The following is a 19,229-nucleotide window of genomic DNA, read 5'->3' as shown; positions in this document are numbered from 1 at the left end:
TCTCTGTTCCCTTTGTGCTTGTAGTATATCCTTGGCCTCTGTTCCAGCCTGCCTTGTATGTATGCACTGTCATGTGGCTTTCCCTTCCTTGTGCTTTGTCCTACTTAGGTTCCAGGTTTGCCCAGACTATAAAGCCCTGTACTTAGGTATGGAATGATACCTTTTGGCACTTGGAAGGTCACTATGAGTTTTCTTTTTCACTTTGTCTACACCACACATCTCACATACAGTGAGGGACAAAAGTGTTGCAATGTTTGTGAGGTGTGACTTGCTGCTGATGTAGCTCAGGCACAAAACCTCCTTGTGCTCTGAGCACCATAAGAGGGTTCACTAGATCTTGCTCTGATCTGAACTGTAGATGACTGGGGAAGGATTAATTGGTCATATGTGACCAAAGGCAATATTCAGGTCCAGATAGAAGCACAGGATTCAGCTCCATGGTAGTTCAGTAGCATATCCTTATGATGACACCCAGGGGTAAAGGGGATTTTGTCTTGCCCTAACTTCCATACCACTGTCCCTGTGCCAGAAATGCATTGGTTGAGAGGGGACTGGTTTGTCCATCATGTTCTGAAGTGCCAGATTGACCTCCAAAACATTCTCAGCCTTCCAAGTTCTGATTAGTCCCAGAACACATCAGGCATGGGGGGGAAACAGTCCAGGGAATGACTGACAGCAGGTTTTTTAAAGGACTGATGGTTCTGAGAGCATGTTATACTGATGGCACTGTGGTGGCCACCAGTATTTGATAAGAATTCCTTGAGAAAATGACCATGTGAGCTAGAGAGATGATTTCATGAGTTGCGGTAAAAGAGGGAGGGTTAATGGTACAAGTCCAATGTTTGTCATCATTTACATGCTGACAAATCATCTGGAAGATCATGTGTTTTGTTATGTAATCATATTTTCCCATCTTTCATGCCCTCAATCCCATCAAAAGGTCACCTTTCACTATTTCACCAGTCAGGGACAAAAGCATTGCAGTGCACTTTCTGGAAAGAATAGGGTGTATCTCAGCATGTATTGCTATCCATATACTTCTTGGACTGGAGAGACTGAAATGACCACATAAGACCTTTCTAAGTGAGTGACAGACCTGAGGCAACCAAAGAACATCCTCCTAGAGGTCATACTGACAAAAAGAACATGCTGTCCAAGCTGGATGGGCTGAGAAGGGGCAGACAAGGATGGGATGTACCAGGACACTTCAGGATGGAAGCTGGTAGGAACTCCTGGCAGATATATGTAGCCATGGTCCCTAGCAAAGGGGACAAGCAAAATGATTGATGTGGAGGCAGCCATATCAGAAGAATTAGTGAAATGAGCATCTTTTGGAGGGAGTGCTGTAGAAATGTGTGGAGTGTGCAAATCCTTTCAAATTTTGGATGGTAGGATCATGTGGCTGAGCACTACAAGCAAGTGTGGGAACAGTGTCAGTATCTGCAGAATTGGTGGAGATATGTTGAAAACTGGAATGCCATACATGGGTGCTTAAGAACTTTTATCAGTGCTTAACTTACTTCCTTCCTTTTTCTTCAGCACTGACAACTCATTCTTGTGCAAGGGATGACTACCAACATTTCTGGCTGTCCTTCTTCACATGAGGGCTATGGTCTTCATCTCCATTCATCAGCTGCATCCATGTCCACCTCACCAAACACCTTTGGTGTGTGACAGTGTGAGAGCCAAAACACCCAGACACTGACTGTATGGCACCCTGAAACAACTGCCAATACTGGAAAAGCCATGGAATTCCATCTCTATGGATTTCATTGAGCACCTACCAGCATCCAGTGGTCACACTGCTATCCTGGTGGTCATAGACCAACTATCCAGGCAGGCTATATTCATACCCACCCACAACACTATCACCTCCCCCAAACTCACTAAACTCTTCCTACTCCATGTCTTCTCAAAGCACAGTGTTCTGGCACATGTAACCTCTGACTGAGGCTCTGAATTTGTCTCACATTTCTTCTGGTCTTTGGGTAAAGTGCTGGATATGTGCCTACACTTCACTTTGGGATACCACCCAGAAGGAGATGGCCAGACCAAATGAGCAAACCAGACCTTGGAACAGTACCTCCAGGTGTATTGCAACTACCAACAGAACAACTGGGCCAAGTTGCTTCCATTGGCCAAGTTTGCCTATAACAATGCCCTGAGTGCCACCACCAGTGTTTCCCCTTTCTTTGCCAACAAGGGTTACCACCCTAACCTCTCAGTCTTCCCCAAGAGGGACTTATCCTCAGCATGGGCTAGGGACTACACTGTGGACCTAGATGAACTACACCAGTTCCTATGAGAAGAGATGGCACTGGCCCAAGCTAGATACCAAGGTCCAGCAGATGTGAAAAGGCTACTGGCACCCAAGATCAACCTCAGTGACCAGGTCTATGTCAAAGCCAAGTACTTCCGGACCACAAGACCATCACAGAAACTCACAGACAAGAACCTAGGCCCCTACTCAGTAATAGCCAAGCCTGGCACTCACTCATTCACCCTTTGCCTCCCAGACTCCATGTGCATGGTACACCAAGTGTTCCACATGTCACAGTTAGAACCAGCACACCCCAATACCATCCCAAACCAAACCCAGCCACCACCACCTCTGGTCAAGGTGGACAGTGAACCATAGTACAAGATCACCAAGATCCTCAACTTAAAGATAGACTGGTGATGGAGGTGTAAGCTACAGTACCTGGTACACTGGGCTATGAGGGTACCAATGAAGAAACATCCTGGCTACTGGCCACTGAGCTGGGCAATGCCAAAGATCTACTCACCACTTTCCATGCCAGTTATCCTGGTAAACCCAGACCAGTCACTAGCTAAACATTCCTCTACCCTTCTTTTCTTCTTCTTGTTCTTACTTTCCTTATTATACAAAGATGGTTGATGCATTGAAAATATGTGTACAGTATTTACATCAGCATTCAGCTCAGACCAGTGCACTCACCCAGAGTCCCCCTCAAACACCTCTCCCTCACTTGTCCAGAGTTCTCTTTCCTCCCCACTCTCTGACCTAGACCACTGACCCTTCATGTTCACGCACATGTCCTTGGGCCAGTGCATGATCCTCTTGTCCAACTCCACCCCTGCTCCTTTGCAATCTGACTGGAGGCTCTTGAGCTCCAGGTCTGCCATGTCCAAGTGCAGCTCTTCACTGGATTTGGATGCTGGGGGGGTTGGGCAAAGAACAAACTCAAGCTCACCCAGTAAATCACCCAGCTGACTGTTGAATTGGTGCTGGGTCTCCCTCCCAGCTCACATCTCTGTGGTCTGAATGGCAGCTGCAATCAGCTCAAAACCCTTGGTCACCACCACAACCAGAGGGTCAGAGGAGATGGTAGCAGGCACTACTGCTCCTGAGGAGCCAGCTTCTGACTCACTGGGCACCCCAGACCTGGTTTGAATGACTTTCCTCTTCTCCCCAGCCCTCAGTGATGTAGCATCCTCCAGCACTTGCTTCTTCCCAGACTTTGCCCCAGCCTCCTCAACCTCAGGCTCTACCCCCTCAGGCAGCTCACACCTGACCTTCATCTCAGTGCACCAGTCACATGTCCTCTTCTTGCACTTACTCTGTTGCACACAACTGAAGGTGCATGGCACCTGCCCCTTTTCACACTGTTTGCACAACCTGGCACCTGCAGTACCAGTGCCCTTGTCCCACACCTTGCCCTTCAGCTCCCCTGTTTTTGGCTGCACCTGGGCCTCCTGTTCTCAGCATTCAACCTCCAGATGCTCCTGCTCCTGCCTCTCAGCCTCTACCCACTCCCTCTCACACTGCTCAGCCTCCACTCACTCCTTTTTGTGTTGCTCTGCTTCCAGATGCTCCCTCTTGAGCCTCTCTGACTCCAGCCAGGCAGGCTCTTCCCTCAACACCTTGCACCACTTGCACTCAGCCATCTTTGCCTGGATGTCAGCCTCCTCATTGTTGCTGGTGATCTGGAGTTCAGGCATGGTGGCCTTCTGAATGCCAGATGGGTCATTGGGTACACACAGGGAAGCCTGATGAGTAGAAGACATGATGATGGGGTTGGGAGAAAACAAGTCTTCACAAAGACACACCTTTTTAACCCCAGGGAATATGTGTTCTACCAGCATGGCAACTGCTGACCTTGTGTACCTTAGGGCAGGTCTCGGGGGCTTGACCCTAAGGGGAGGATACTGTCATATACTGAGAAACCCACAACTCAGTCTCATGTTCTGAATGCCAAACCAATGCCAAACACCAAAAACTTACTCTGTTCCTCACTATACTTTTCTAGTTAGTCTTTGTACTGCCCTTGCTTGTGCCAAGGCAGTGTCTGCCTTTGGCTCTCTCATCCCTGCCTCCTTGTTTAACTTTTAGTCAGTTCCTCACACTGCTATTTAGTCCCTCACCAGTGACCCCAGCCTTTAGGTTGCTGGTCTTTGGTATATATACTCTATGTAGATTGTACTTAGCTCCTCAGTCTGAATATCAACCTAGTTCACCCCCCAAGCTCCTAGCTTAAGCTCAAGTCAACTCTTGGCTTTCACTCCTGACCCCCCATCAGCTTACTCTGACTTCAACCCAGCCTGCACAAGGGTCTAGTGCATGAGCTAAGACCAAGGTATTGGCAGAGGAAGGGGAAAGGGTGAGAGCAGAGGTGAGCACTTGCCTTTAGTATTGGATAGAGTGATTGAAGTAAACATTGAGTAAAGTAGTTCTGACTAGAGTAGGGCTTGTTGTCAGGAAAGAGGAATGTGAATTCACTGAGGGGATATGGCAGAATCCCCTGGGTTTATATACATGTATGACTGCACACAGACCATGTTGCACATATAGTAAGACCATAAAGAGAAAGTACATACTATGTATAGTATGGAATGTCATGGAACATTATGAAATAAAGTGGAGCTAAGTGGAGTACTTAGCAAGCATGACATCATATGAGTAAAACTCATCTAGTAAGCAAGTCTAGAACTGGCTATATGAAACACCATAACCAGTATTTCCAACACTCCCCCTTGCTCTAGAATGGCAAGGTAATGAGTCCAAGTGATGAGTGATTTGTCTCAAATTTCTGCCACATGAGAGACTTGGTTAACCCATTGGCTTTTTGTCAGTCCATTTGGATATATTCTATTGCAAAGAGTCCATCTTGAACACATTCATGAATGAAGTGCCACTGGACATCTATGTGTTTGGAGTGACCATCTGAGACAGGATTCTCAGCAATAAAATGAGCTCCCATGTTGTCACAATATAAAATTGTCTTCTCAGTTTGAAGATCAAGTTCTTTAAAAAGCATATGTAGCCACTTGATTTGTCAGGCAGAGTCACATAAAGCCATATATTCAGCTTCAGTGGAGGACAAGGCAATTGTCTTTTGTTTGTGAGATTGCCAAGAAATGAGGGATGTGCCAAGGAACATGGCATAGCCAGTAGTAGAATGATGAGTATCCACATTGGCAGCCCAGTCCAAATCAGCAAAACCAGAAATCCATGCTTCTGTTCCAGAATAGTAAAGTGCAAGCTTCAGAGTAGAAGTGACATATTTGACTATATGGAGTGCTTTATTCTTGTGATCCTCTGTTGGGTTTGACATGTATTGTGACATGCAAATGACCACAAAGGCAATATCTGGGTGTGTACCCAGAGTGATATATAGAAGAGAACCAATAATGCTTTGATACTGGGATTGAAGTGTGGAAGAAGCTTGATATGAAGCTTCTGGTTTCTTTGGTTGGTAGCCAGAGGGTAATGGAGTGTGAACATTGTGTGCATTCCCCATTTGGAATCTTTTAATCACCTCTTTGATGTAAGGGATTTGATCCAGGTAGATCTTGCACTTAGTGCAGTTTCTGTGGATCTGCAGACCAAGGTATTCTTTGACATCTCCAAGGTCATGAGATTCCCATTTCTTCATAAACTCATCTTTCTTTGCTTATAGGAGTTTGGGATTAGATCCCAAGAATAATCCATTTTCAACATAGATGAGGAAAATGATGATGCCTGCATTGGATTTAAAAATATAAATCCCTGCATCCACTTTAGATTGAGTGTAGCCCATGTGAAGTAGGGAAGCATGTAGGGCCTTGTTCCATGCTAATGCTGCTTGCTTTAAACCATAAAGAGCTTGCAGCAACCAATAGACCTTGTGCTCTTGACCTTTAATTTTGAAACCTTCTGGTTGTTCCATATAGATTTCTTCATCCAGATTGCCATAGAGAAAGGCAGTCTTGATGCCTAGGGTGCTCATTTCCCAATTTCATTGAGCAGTGAATGATAAGAGAATTTGCACTGTCTCAAAATGAGTGACTGGGGAGAAGGTATCTTCAAAATCAGTTCCAAATTCTTGTGTAAAACCTTTAGCCACAAGATGAGCTTTATACCAACCATTGCTTTTAATAGCAAAAACCCATTGAGACTTGACTGGTTTGCAATCCAGTTTCAGGTCCACAAGTGTCCAAACATTTCTCTCCTCAATTGATTTAGTCTCATCCTTCATAGCATTGAACCATTTCTTTTGTAATTCCAGATTGAGTTTAAGGATGTCTTTGTAGTGTTCCAGAGATTCTTTAACTTGTGCAGCAAGGAGAAATTCAAAAGTACTCATAGAATGAGTCTTTTGTTCCTCTTCTTCATCATTGACACAAGCAGTTTGACTTGGACCAGCTTCAGGCTGTGGAGTATTGTTGGGAAGAGGAGTAAGTGGAGTAAGTGGAGTAAGTGGTGGATGGTTAATCCATTCTTGTGGAACAGTAGGAGGCCAAGATTGAAAGGGTGATGGTGGTCTCCTCTCTTCCTGTATTCTCCTTTGCACTTCCCAAGTATTATCAATGCCTCTTTGGGCATTGCAAATCCATTCCTGAGCAGTGTCTTTATTTTGTTGTATATCCCTTTCTATCTTGACAGGAGGATGATCTCCATAGACATTGTCAGGTCAAGAAGTAGGAATAATTCTTCTTTTAGGATGAGGTTCTCAGTTTTCAGCTTGTTCCAGGTGTGCCCTTCTGAGATTTCTATTATCACCAGGAACAAGATAAGGTAAATGAGGGTGCTGAAGAAAACAAGGGTCAACTGGTGGAGCAGCAGCAGGTGCTCTAGGTGGTCTTTGAGGAGGTAAAGAAGGTCTAGGACCTGGTAAATGGTCTGGACCACCCTGCTGTGGGTTTGGATTATGAGGAGGAATTGGAGGACTCAGTGGTCAGACTGGATGAGGTCCAATATTGGGATGATCAATCCCAAAATCTGGAAGGTTTTCAACTGGATCATGTGGAAGACCAGTAGGTTGGTCAGGTTCAGAAACTGGGTCACTTGAGGTATTGGATTTGCATTTACTATCTGAGCAGAATGGAAAGAAGTCTTCTATGAACTTGGCAGTATGAGATAGTATGATCTGGTGACCATATAGAAACTGATAGCCTTTTGTTATTTCAGTTGCATGTGGGTCCAATTTATCTTTTTGCTGTTCTTTTGGCACCCATACATATGCTTTGCAACCAATTGTGCAGAAATAAGAAATATCTGAAATCTTGCCAGTGAATAATTCAGCTGGTGTCTTGAAGTTTATCCTTTTCAATGGTGTTCTGTTGTACACATGGAGTGCACAATCAAAAGTGAAGTTCCAATATTTCTTTGGAACACAAGCATGATGCCAGATAGCTCCTGATTTTTCCAGAATAGTCCTGTTGAATGATTCTGTGCAACCATTTTGTTGTGGTTGATCAGCTATTGAAAGCTGATGGGCATTCCTCAAGAAGTGAGGAGCACCAGAAATGGAAATATTTGGAAGACCCAACCAGCGAAGGTGACAAAGAATATTAGTTGCCAGGTGTCCTAACCAATTATGCCAAAGAAGTTCAGCACTTGGTGTTACCATCAGGCAAAGGACCAAAAAAGCATTAGTAGGTGGAAGCAGTATGCCCACAAACCAATGTAACGGTGAACTTGGAGAGGCTAATTGTGCCTTCATGAGAATCTGGCCATCAGGTGTTCAGATTACTTCATTTGTAGTAGTTGCTTCACTCCTATATCACCTTTTACTTCTATTTCAGGCAACTTGTCACCATGGGAAATATACATCCCAAAACATGCTCCCACTTCAGTCACTGTTATCTTCTCAATGCTCACTTGGAATTCAATGGTGATGACACCAATCAACTTGGATGGTCCAGGAGAACATGTTCCAGCCTGACTGAAGCTAAAAATCCAAGATTTTGAAATTTCAGGATTTCAAAATTTAGTTCTGTCAAGTTTTCCTCTCTGTGCCCTGTCTTGCAAATGCTAAATGTGTAAACTAGTATATTGAGATACTAAGTGGGAAGACAGAATAGTGATATTAGTTTACCAAACTAAACTACTGAAGTCCCAGAGTGTATGGCCTGTAAGTCTGCATCCACACATTGAAGGATAAGAATTGTAGTTCCCATCTCAATCCTCAACATGTCTTGTAATGCTTGAGTTGACATATAGTCACGTGAAAGTTGTGATATATGAATGAATCCTCTTGCATCAAGCTCAGGTCCAAAGTCTCCAAACTTGACACCACATGGGGTTTTTTTCATGTGCTGTTCAAGGGAATTGAACCAGGGGATAATCTTGGTGATTTCTGTCACTGAGTTGGTGGGTGTCAATGTCATGGAAGGAGTGAATAAACTTGGGGATGGTGCATGAAAACCATCAGGTGCAGGAGTTGGTGTGAGAGACTGAGCTGCCTGAACATGTGGTGATGGAGTTGTATGAGTTTGAAGGGGCATCTGATGGGCAAATGGAGGATAAAGGTGTCCCCCAGGCCATGGTGACATGAATTGAACAGTGACTGGACTGGGGCCCTGTGTCACAGCTGCTGCTTGATCAACAGCAGAGCTACTACCTATGTTTTGCATATGTTGCCTCACACCCTGAGTAACAACAGCAGGGGGTTTCATATCCACAGTTGCTTCTTCTTTCATCTAAATTGTGGATTGTCAGGAAGAATATCAATGAAAGACCAGGTAACTTACAATCAGGAGTGCACAGTATGCAATGTTTTGATGACTCAAAGCATGGCAGATGGTACTCCCTATGGGGGAGTAGCAGTAGCTAGGGGACTGAGATCCTTTTGAATGCACATTGCATGTCCACCATTTTTGGAGCTCTTCAACATGCTTCTGTTGTGCATCTGCACCTCCTATTTCACTGCTTGGAGGCTTCTGTCTGGATGGCAATGCAGCCTGAGACCCTGAGCTTCTCATGCCCTGAGAACAATATGAGTGATTGCTACAGTAATTCAATTCAACATACCACTTTGCTATGATTTCCAGTGGATGTTGGAACCACTGAATCATCATCTGAGGCTGCATCATCAAAGTAGACAGTGATTGGCTTCATTGGCCAAGTTGACATCTTTCCATTGGCAAGGCATGGAGGGATGATCAGTGATCTCATTGTCTCTATGAAAAATTCAAGTTCTTCATCTGATTGTAGGGAAGTGAATGCTGTCTTTGCCTTGCAATCTAACTGATATTGCAGTTTGACAAGTCCTGGAAACCAGCCTAATTTCTCTGCAACAGTCATGCAAAGTTCATCATGATCCATGGTGGACAATATCTAGAAGGGGATATTTGATGATTTTGATCCATGGAGTCACTGAACAGCACACTGGATCTTGAAGACTGGTGAATACAAAACATGTCAGTATGCAAATACATGTAGAATAATGAGTGCAACTCACCACATGTGTCTGGATCATACTGCTCAGAACTTGCTGGCTTTGGTACGGCCTTGCCCTTCCCCTTGTTCTTGTTCTTGCTCTTGCCTACAGCTTTGACAGGCAGTGCTTGTTCAGCAGATGAACACTGTATGGTTGGGTATGATTGCTTCCATGGCATTTGCATGTCATTGTCCATTTCACCACTGATTGACCACTGTTCCTCATCCACAGTTGCCACTATCACATTGAAGTCAAAGTCTTCACTCATCTCCTCTTCCTCGTGCTCTTCCTCAAACTCTACAGCACTACCACTGTGGCCAGTCACAACACTCATTATCTCCCCAGCAAGTTCCCCAAAGTCTTGGTTGCTAGGGAAGCTGCTGTCAAGGCCATCTGGTTCATTGAGCTCAGAGATCATGGTGAGGTCACCTGTGGGCATGACATTTGCCCTAGTTGTTGCAGGGTCTTCTGAGGGAGCACAACATGCCCTAGTCACTGCAGGGCCTTCTGAGGGAGTGCGACATGGCCATTTGTTGGGAAATGAGTCTTTGCCAGAGGTAGTGGTTGTTATAGGGCATTTATGTGTGCTAGATTCACTTGAAATATTTGACAGTGGAGTACTGGTGCTGTGTGACTGAGTGCGGCTTTCTTGAACAATGCACTCCTCAGGATGTTTTCCCTTGACACATTTATTGGATATGGTTGCATTGGGAGCAAAAATGCAGTGTATCTTTTGTTTATGACAGCCCAAACACACTCCAGTGTTCACTAAAATAGAGTCAATGACCAATGAATTGGCATGAGAAGTAAAATCTTACATTTTGTAGTAGCAAGAGCAGGAGGGATGAGTGAAGCATCAGAAGTCTGAGCAACAGCTTGAGGTTTGTTGCATTTCCTGGATGCCATAGGAAGCTGACAGTGTCATGGGGTGTTCAAGCTCAAGTCACAACCACCACAACATGTCAGAATTTGTTGTTTGCTACACATTGCTGCTTCATGTTTTATGAGGTCATGCACAGCCTTGTGTATGGTTGGCTATCAAAGGAAGTCAGACATCAGTGAATGGGTAGTGACATAAAAAATTTCATGTTACTCATATCAAAAGGATTTCATGAAGAAAAGGTTGTATATAATGGTGAGGATGGTCACAGCCAAAGAATACTATCATACATATCCACAGTGCATGAACCAACTATATGAGTCCTCAGGAGTGATTTTATAGAGCACATCAAGCAGTGTGATATAGATTTCCTGTTCAGTCAGCTGCATCATGGCCAGTCATGCATACCCTCCATTACAATGAATGTGGTACTTCATAGCAGAGAATGCAAGCTCAATTGGATTTAGGTCTGGTGAATACAGTGGTAAGAACTCACATCACATCCCCCTACATAGGCTCTAGCCATCAGCACACCAAAAAATCAAATGATAATAGACATTACCTTGCTTCAATGAGCACTTGAATATTTGGGTGCTTGTGAATACTGCAATTGTCCATTACAATGACTGAATTGGGAGTAGGAAAAGGTTCCATGTTGTCAAGAAGATGCCTGATAAATTCTGTGAAGCTCTCTGTGCAGAATGAACCTTCAACTATGCTGCAATGTAGGATGCCTTGTTGCAGGGAGAGTGCAGGGAGAACTGAATAACTTTACTATTGACAGCATGATCAAAAAAAGAAGACAATATACTTACCATTGACCATGTACAAAAAATGCCTTGCATTGCACCTTTGTTCCTCTGATTGACCAGGCACAGCCATGATATGTTGTTCAACAATCAACAGAACTCTCATCAACAAAGACAAGTTGCTCTGCTGTGTATGCCCCTATGTGAGTGAGATATTCAAGACATTTTTGTACTGAGCACTCTACTGCAACATGTGTGACCTAAGAAGATGTGAGCATCACCACAAGAATTGATGGTAAGACCTAGAAGTCATGACTCACCTTTTTCATTGTGAAACCATGTCTACAAAGTGTTCTTCACACTGTTGCACGTGAGACCTCTGTACCACAGGATGCTTGTAGCATTTCTTGAAGCTCATCCAGGTAAAGATCAGGGGTTTTCTGCACAGTACCTAGAAGAAACTGTAATAATAAGTCTGTTAGTTTTTGAGGCATACTAATACACAGAAATAATACATACCTCAACATCAACATCACTAAGGTGCCTCCTTCCAAATTTCTCCTTCTGAATGACATTTTCCCCTGGGTTGTGGATGGTTCCATACTGATGAAAGTGATTAAGAATCCATTTGACAGAGCAGGTGGAAAGGTTTAGACAGATGCCAATTCATTCATGATCAAGAAACTTGGCAAGCCTAATGACAGCCCACTGCATCTTGGGGACCATTTTCTGACCTTGTGGCATGGCTACAATGTTGGTTTGACCATCAGATCAGGGCACAGAGAGGAAAACTTATCACAGAACTAAATCCTGAAATCCTGAAATTACAAAATCTTGGATTTTTGACTTCAGTCAGGCTGGAACATGTTCTCCTGGACTGTCTAAGTCAATTGGGGTTGTCACTGTTGAATTCCGAGTGAGCATTGAGAAGATAACAGTGACCAAAGTGGGTGCATGTTTTTGGACATGTTTTTCCCATGGTGACAAGTTGCCTGAAAAAGACAGTAAGGAGCATATTGCAGGAGCACAGTCTCTTTGAAAAATGAGGACTGTAAACAACATTTTTGAGGGAAAGGTTATTGCCATTTTCAAGGTGTAAAGCCGCAGTTCCCTCCCCTAGTATATCGACTCATTGATGACCAGCAGTATTGGCAAATTCTGGTGTCTTAAATGCTTGAAAAGACAAAAAGTCAGATTGATATGGGGTCACATGATGTGAAGCCCCTGAGTCAAGCATCCAAATGGACTCACCTTTTGGTAGTGTTGTGAAGGCTGACATGTCATATGGGTAATAGTCACAAGCATTGTATGCATTATGGTCAAATTCACCAGGGTGATAGCTGCTGATAGAATTCTCTGGGTCATGATCAAAGTCTGGTACAGAAAGGGAAATAAAAGGTCTAGGACAAATATAAGTCCTGACATTTGGTATACTTGCATGAAATTCTGCTAGTGATACTGTAAAGCATTTGTGAGACTTTCAGGAAGACTTGGTAGAATGTCTGTTTCCTTGAATAGCCTCCTCACTCTGTTCTGCAGAATTCCTCTCTCCTGCCATGTCTGTACTAGCCACATTGGTAACTTCCACTCCATGTGGGGGTTTGATGGTCTGGCTAGGTACCATCCTGCTTCTCTGCTCAGAAGAGGGAAATAGAATTGTCCTCAAAAGAGGATCCATTGTCTCCTGTTGTTGGGATTCCTGTGGGGATAAACCCATTCTGAAACCCATTGAGGCTAGAGAATGCAGGCAAATGGTGCAATGGCAAGGAGAATTAGATCTTGGTATGTTGACACAAGGAGTCACTGACTCAACTTCACTAATGAAGGAGTTTTGGATTTCCTCTTGGTACCATTCCAAGAGAGTACCATCTGGTTGAATTGGTAAAGTAGGAACATATCTGACATGTTCCATGGCCATCTTGATATCATCCTGAGATAACTCAGGAGAAGGTATGTGTGATGCAACAATAGTATGTTGCCCAAGGGTCTGTTCCATATCAGGAGATGTTACTGTCTCAACTGATTCTGGAGCTTGGAAGTATTCAGGAGAAGCAGGAAGATGGTATTCCATAGCAGTAATATCAAAATCATCAGAGGGATAAGAATCAGGCAGTTCCTCAACAAAGGTGAGGCTAAATTCCTCAGCACCTTGTCCTGGAACATCAAGTTCATTGGCCTGGGCCTTAGCTTTTCCCTTGCCATGGTGCTTGTTCTGGTTCTTTCCACAAGTAGAAGAACCTCCCTGCTGCTGTTGCTGTTGATTTTGGGGGTAAGACTGATAGCCACCTCCCCCTCATCCATGACCTCCTCAATTTCCTCAGGATCCATGGCCACAAGATGATCCACCACCATGATGGTCTTGAGTATTATGACCACCCTTGCAAATATTGCAGAGGGGTGGTTTATTCATGCAAGCAAGAAGAGAGTTCCCTTCCTTTTTGACTTGAGTAGTAGAACCAGATGGTTCCATTTGTTTAGGCAAAAGAGTTTGCCCAGACCAGTGTGACCATAATTCCTTCATATGAGGGATAACAGTATCAGGTTTGAGTTTGGTTGGATTGATTGATGATAAAATATTAGTGGGAGCTTGATCCCACAAGGCAGTCATGGAATGGACAAGAAGCAAAGACTTCATTTTGTTGTCAAGGGTAAAACCCTGACCAGAAATTGTTTGGAAGAGCATATTGATTTCTGTGATTTTGGCCATGAGGTCATCCTTCAGTTTAATTTGAATCTGAAGAAGCCTTTGGAATTCCATGAAAGTTGTCATTGCTGACAGCTTGCCATATTTGCCTTCTAAATCATCCCACTTTAACTTGGAAGTGGCATGTGTATTGATTGAAAGAGCAATCATTGGATCGCAATAAAGCATGAAGCAGTCTTGTGCTCTAGTGTTGGAGACAGTCCAGACACAAGCAGCAGCAGCATCCACAGGTAGAGTAGAAGTTCCTGATACAATATCCTGGACTTCCAAAGTTTGGAAGTATGCTTTCATCATAACACTCCAGACAGCATAGTTCATCCCATTAAGTTTTGGGATGTTCTTTCTGAGACCTCCTTCAGAAGACATTCTAATAAATGTCAAGGATTAGATGGTTGTAAAGGAAAGATTGGACAGGGTCCAAGAGTCCTGGATTAAAGGGATTTTGGAGAAGAGTGTGAAGAGCCTTTCAGCATTTTTCAGCTCTGGCCTTTTGAGAGGGATGATTTTGTTTGTAGCATTTTTGATGAGTCTGAGGATTTCTCCACGTTTTTGGTTCTGGTTCTGTGCCTTTCTCAGCATATCACCATAAGGCAATGCAAGAATTCCAGGCTACATTGTATTCAAGACAATTGAAACAAAGTTCTGGAAAATAGTGATAGCTTAGGAATGACCATCCCATGTCATGAAGACCATTGGGATTAGTGAATCCTAGCCAGTCAGAGGCACAACTATAAGGAAAAAGTGAACCAATTGTACATGCAATTGCCAATTTGATGAGAAGTAAAGATTTCAAACATAGTATATGATTCATCAAGAACAGGAGAAAGTCTGTTAGGATACTCTTGGCACTGGCCTCCAGATGTGTATGGCGCATCCATTGTACTGGGAAGAGGATAATTTGCAACAAGTTTCAGCATTCATGTGAGCCCTTGCAAGAGCAGTGGCATGAAGCCCTTGACATCTGGGTTGGCTAAAAGCTGATCCAGTATCATGAGCCATTGCACATTTGAAATCAGCCATAATCAAGTCTGTTCCTGGCCAGTAAGTGAATCTTTTCCTACTGGTACTGTCAAGCCACCAAAGATGTTTCCTAATGCTGTTGCATCCAGTACAACATTCATTCAAATCCCCCCAGGTCTTAAACTGGTCAACAAACTCCAATAACTGGAGGTCAAAGAGGTGACCACTGCATTGTTGCTCTCAGAAGAAGAGTGGGATACATTTGACATTGGTAATTCCTTTTCCTTCTCTCCAGAGTTTTCTGTAATGGCTTTCCAGATGCTTGTGCCAAACCCATAAAGGAGGGATGAGCTCTCTGAATTGGTCTCCTGAGATGTAAAGGGGATAGCAGTGAGTGTAAATGTAGATGAAGGTGTTGTGAGTGATTGTGGAAGCCAGGACTGTCCAGAGGGCAGGATCTTCATAGGTTAAACTGGGGAGATTGCATCCATTAAAGTTAGTGATTGCATGTGGCAAGGACAAACACTGAATCTTTGGGGAAAAATCAGTAAGGTAACTGTGGTAGGCAGTATGAATCCTGGGAAGCTCAAAAGGAGTTTCAAGACCAGGATAGGTAGGGAAATTGGACCAGGTGTGCTCTATAAGTGAGAGTGGAACACACAGCAAGCATTTTACAATTTTCTTTGCACAAACATGTGAAAAAAAATTCTTTTAAAAGATACTCTATTTTATCACATGCTCTCTGCTTGAACAAGTGGAAATAATCTTATGTATTGAATGGCTTGTCTGACAGGAAACATGGCACAGTAGATTTCCAATGTTTTGCTGGTGAAGAACAATTACTATGACCCACCACCAAAAACCAAAAATAATCATCAAAAAAAACATTAGTACTGTTTTCTGCATGTTATGTAATTGATTAATCAAATGTTGTAACATGAAATAATTTAAACACACTAGTCATTAGAGAATGTGTGATGTTACATAGAACTTCACAAGTAAATGATAAATGATTTGTATGTGATAATACTAATAACCTTTAACCAAGTCTTTCAATGTTGACCCACAAAACATCAGATTATTGGCTCAATGTGTACTTCATAAACATGACATTTAAAACAATATTTGTTATGTGCAAAAACATGCTACTAAGATTCCATATTAACATGCTAAATATTTTCAATCAAATCACACTGATTTGTCTCCCAGAGAATGTGATAAATAAAGAGTGTATTAAAGTGTCCTGTTGTACCACAGAACATGATAAGTGGCATCTGTAACCATCAATGCTACCACTGCTTGCCCTTGCTCAACCACCCCATCACATGCTGTCACATGATCTTATCTCATGGAATAAACCTCATTCAGTCATGAGATGTGCCACCTGACTTTTTATACTTGAGTATTCTGTGTCCTTTGTTGTTTTTTCTTGCAACAACACATTGATGACACACATTATAATGTTCTGTGGTAGAACAGGATAGTCCAAAATCCATGGTTCCATGGTTGCCCTGACTGACTAGAGAAAGAGTAGCCTCTGATAGCACCCCCACCACTCATGAATGTCCCCAGTCTGCTTTTGAAAGTGAAAGAGCACAAGGCAGTTCATGCAAGAAATGGGGAGTTCAGCACTGTATTTGCAGTAGGCAGCAGTCTGACAATAACTGAACAGCTCAGAACCTTCACAACACCTCTACATATAACATGCTTACTTCACAGTTCATAATGCTCCATGGTGGAACAGGATATTGATATTTTATTACACTATTTATTTATCATGTTCTGTGGTACAGTTGTGGACAGACAAACACAATGATTTTGATTCTGGATTCCCATGACCTTTGGGGGGCAAGGGCAAACTAACACTTGATTCAGATGCTACAGGTGAAAATACATCAAAAAACAGTGGCCCAAAGTCTTTCCCATGACTTTTTAGGGTGGCCAAAATTTTGGTTAGATTGAATGTGGTACTTAGGGTGTGGCAACATGTTATTGACCCTATATAAGGTAGGATTAAGAACCACTTCATGAATGTCATGGCTTTCTGTGAGAGCTGATGGACATCAGGACCCTTCTTGTATTCCTTGGGGCATCTGAGTGACTGCTTTCATTAGGCAGCACACTTTGCTTCTCTCAGAGGTAACCAAGTCTCACCAAGAGGGTCATCACCAGCACTAATGGCAAGGTTGACCAACTGAGCACAGAGATCAGCCTCACCAACACCCATGACTTGGAATGTGGCATCATCATGTTCAAGCTCATCCTCTGACTCACTCTCACTGGCTGTAAACTTCAAACTGTCAAGTACATTGGTGCATTTCCACTCCAGTTCTTCATCTTCTGCTTCAGGGCTGGGAGCATGAGATCATGTCCTCATGCATTTGCTTGTGTGCTGATCCTTGTCAGATTTGGGTGTATCAGGGAATGATACATTGCCTGTTTCAACAACAGCTGAGCTCTGGTTATGCAGACCAGCCATGTTGCATGTTACAGTGGGTTTTCAAGAGCAGCCACAGGGCATTCCTGTGTCTAAGAGCAATTCACATGACCATAAACCTCAGACTTGCTCAATTTTTTCTGCTCCTCACTAGTGTGACAGCTGTACCCTGACATTGTGATCATACTGTACTGGTCTAATGCTACTTATTCCACTTTTTCCAGGATTTTTACAAATTCTTTTGGGGGCTGGCCACATTTTTGGGTCAAAATTTCAAAAACTTAGTATAACAAAAATTGGCTCATGCAGATTGCATTTTTATGTCCTAAATATGCCTAGTATACATTTGTAACACCCCTGGAACATTGTGCCATATTGGAATAATTCAATGAGTAAAATTGTCATGTTTGTCTGTCCACAACTGTCAAACAGGATATTTTGTGCATGACAGACCCACCATGGTCCTCATTGGAAGAACTGGATGAGTCATTTTATCAGTGATACATTGTACTGTTTTATGTGTTTCATCTTTTATTTTAGGATATAATTGTGGAATCTGTAGATAGACCTCAGTATGCTGACAAGCTACTGAGGGACTAAGTGCACATCAGAGCAGAGCAGCAAGAGGCCTGATGATGCAGCTAGGGCAGAGATGCTGAAAGATTGGAAAAACAAGTCAAGCACACTGGAAGGGAGTGGTCAGCTTGTCACCTATGAAACAATGTCAAAGAGAGACAAACTTGGATCTGTGCACAAGGCAGTCATGCCCACAAATGAACCTAAACAGCTCAGAACCTTCACAACACCACTACATATAACATGCCTACTTCACAGTTATTCTGTGGTAGAACAGGATATTTTAATACATTATTTATTTATCATGTTTTCTGGGAGATAAGATACTGAAATTTGACCTAGAACATTTGGCATGCTCTCAGTACCATGTTCTTGTACATAAAAATTGTAGTTTAGCATGTCATGTTTTTAGAGAAAACATTGAACTGCTGTCCTGTTTTTTTTTTTCAGGTGAACATTGAAAGACTTGGCCAAATGTGTTTATTATTATCACATACAAAACATGTATCATTTACTTTTGATGTTCTATGTAACATTACATGTTCTTCAATGATCAGTGTGTTTAAATTATTTTGTGGTAAAGTATTTGATTAATGTATTGCATAACATGTAGGAATCAGTACTAATAATTTTTTTGATGATTGTTTTTGGTTTTTGGTGGTGGGTCATGGTAATTGTTTTTCACCAATAAAACATTGGAAATCCACTGTGTCATGTTTTCTGTCAGAAACACCTTTCAAAATTCAACACTATTGCCAGTTGTTTCTGCAGAGAACATGAGATAAAACAAAGTAGTCATCACAATCAAGCATCACATGAAGAAGGTAATGCAGAGGCAGAGCCTCAATGCAGTGAGCAGAGGGAACACCAATCAGGATACTGAACTCAGTGGCAAGAGCTATAGCATGGAGTTCATGGGCTTGAATCCAGTGATTATAAAGCCAAATCTGTTGGAACATACTGCTGTTCTGTACAGTGAGCACTGCTTACATAATATTTCCATACAATTTAGCCACTTCATTTTTCCTTGTACCTCAGACTTCATCCTACTTCAAAGACTGAGTTTTCACACTCTAGTTCACCCTGCAACCTTGGTCCCTTCTCAAAAGGTTATGAGCCCCAAGCTTGCAGAACTATAGACAAAAACAAATCTTCCCTACCCTTAAGCTCATGAAATGTCAAACCCTTCAGCTTTGACAGCCGGTCCTTCCAAGGCATCAGCTTCAACAACCACTGCCTCAACCACCACTACTCTCTT

The 19,229-nt window shown here is 42.9% G+C and overlaps 3 protein-coding genes across 3 annotated transcripts; all 3 read right to left on the bottom strand.

Moving 5' to 3' along the window:
* Positions 1–3,267: 3,267 nt before the first annotated feature.
* On the bottom strand, positions 3,268–4,107 carry F5J12DRAFT_781744 (uncharacterized protein; the record flags this gene model as incomplete). Its single annotated transcript, XM_051742607.1, has 3 exons — positions 3,268–3,532; positions 3,806–4,011; positions 4,072–4,107. 3 exons carry the CDS (start codon positions 4,105–4,107, stop codon positions 3,268–3,270), a joined length of 507 nt encoding a protein of 168 aa, XP_051601341.1.
* A 4,218-nt stretch (positions 4,108–8,325) lies between these two features.
* On the bottom strand, positions 8,326–10,083 carry F5J12DRAFT_781743 (uncharacterized protein; the record flags this gene model as incomplete). Its single annotated transcript, XM_051742606.1, has 4 exons — positions 8,326–8,925; positions 8,977–9,210; positions 9,257–9,516; positions 9,687–10,083. 4 exons carry the CDS (start codon positions 10,081–10,083, stop codon positions 8,326–8,328), a joined length of 1,491 nt encoding a protein of 496 aa, XP_051601340.1.
* Positions 10,084–17,068: 6,985 nt separating this feature from the next.
* F5J12DRAFT_781742 (uncharacterized protein) lies at positions 17,069–17,571 on the bottom strand (the record flags this gene model as incomplete). Its single annotated transcript, XM_051742605.1, has 3 exons — positions 17,069–17,309; positions 17,450–17,481; positions 17,503–17,571. The coding sequence occupies 3 exons, from the start codon at positions 17,569–17,571 to the stop codon at positions 17,069–17,071; spliced, it is 342 nt and encodes a 113-aa protein (XP_051601339.1).
* Positions 17,572–19,229: the final 1,658 nt, after the last annotated feature.

This window comes from Pisolithus orientalis, assembly GCF_024613125.1.
Source record: "Pisolithus orientalis strain OTSU chromosome Unknown F5J12scaffold_9, whole genome shotgun sequence".
Lineage (NCBI taxonomy): Eukaryota > Fungi > Basidiomycota > Agaricomycetes > Boletales > Pisolithaceae > Pisolithus > Pisolithus orientalis.
This window is presented reverse-complemented; position numbering and strand designations above follow the sequence as displayed.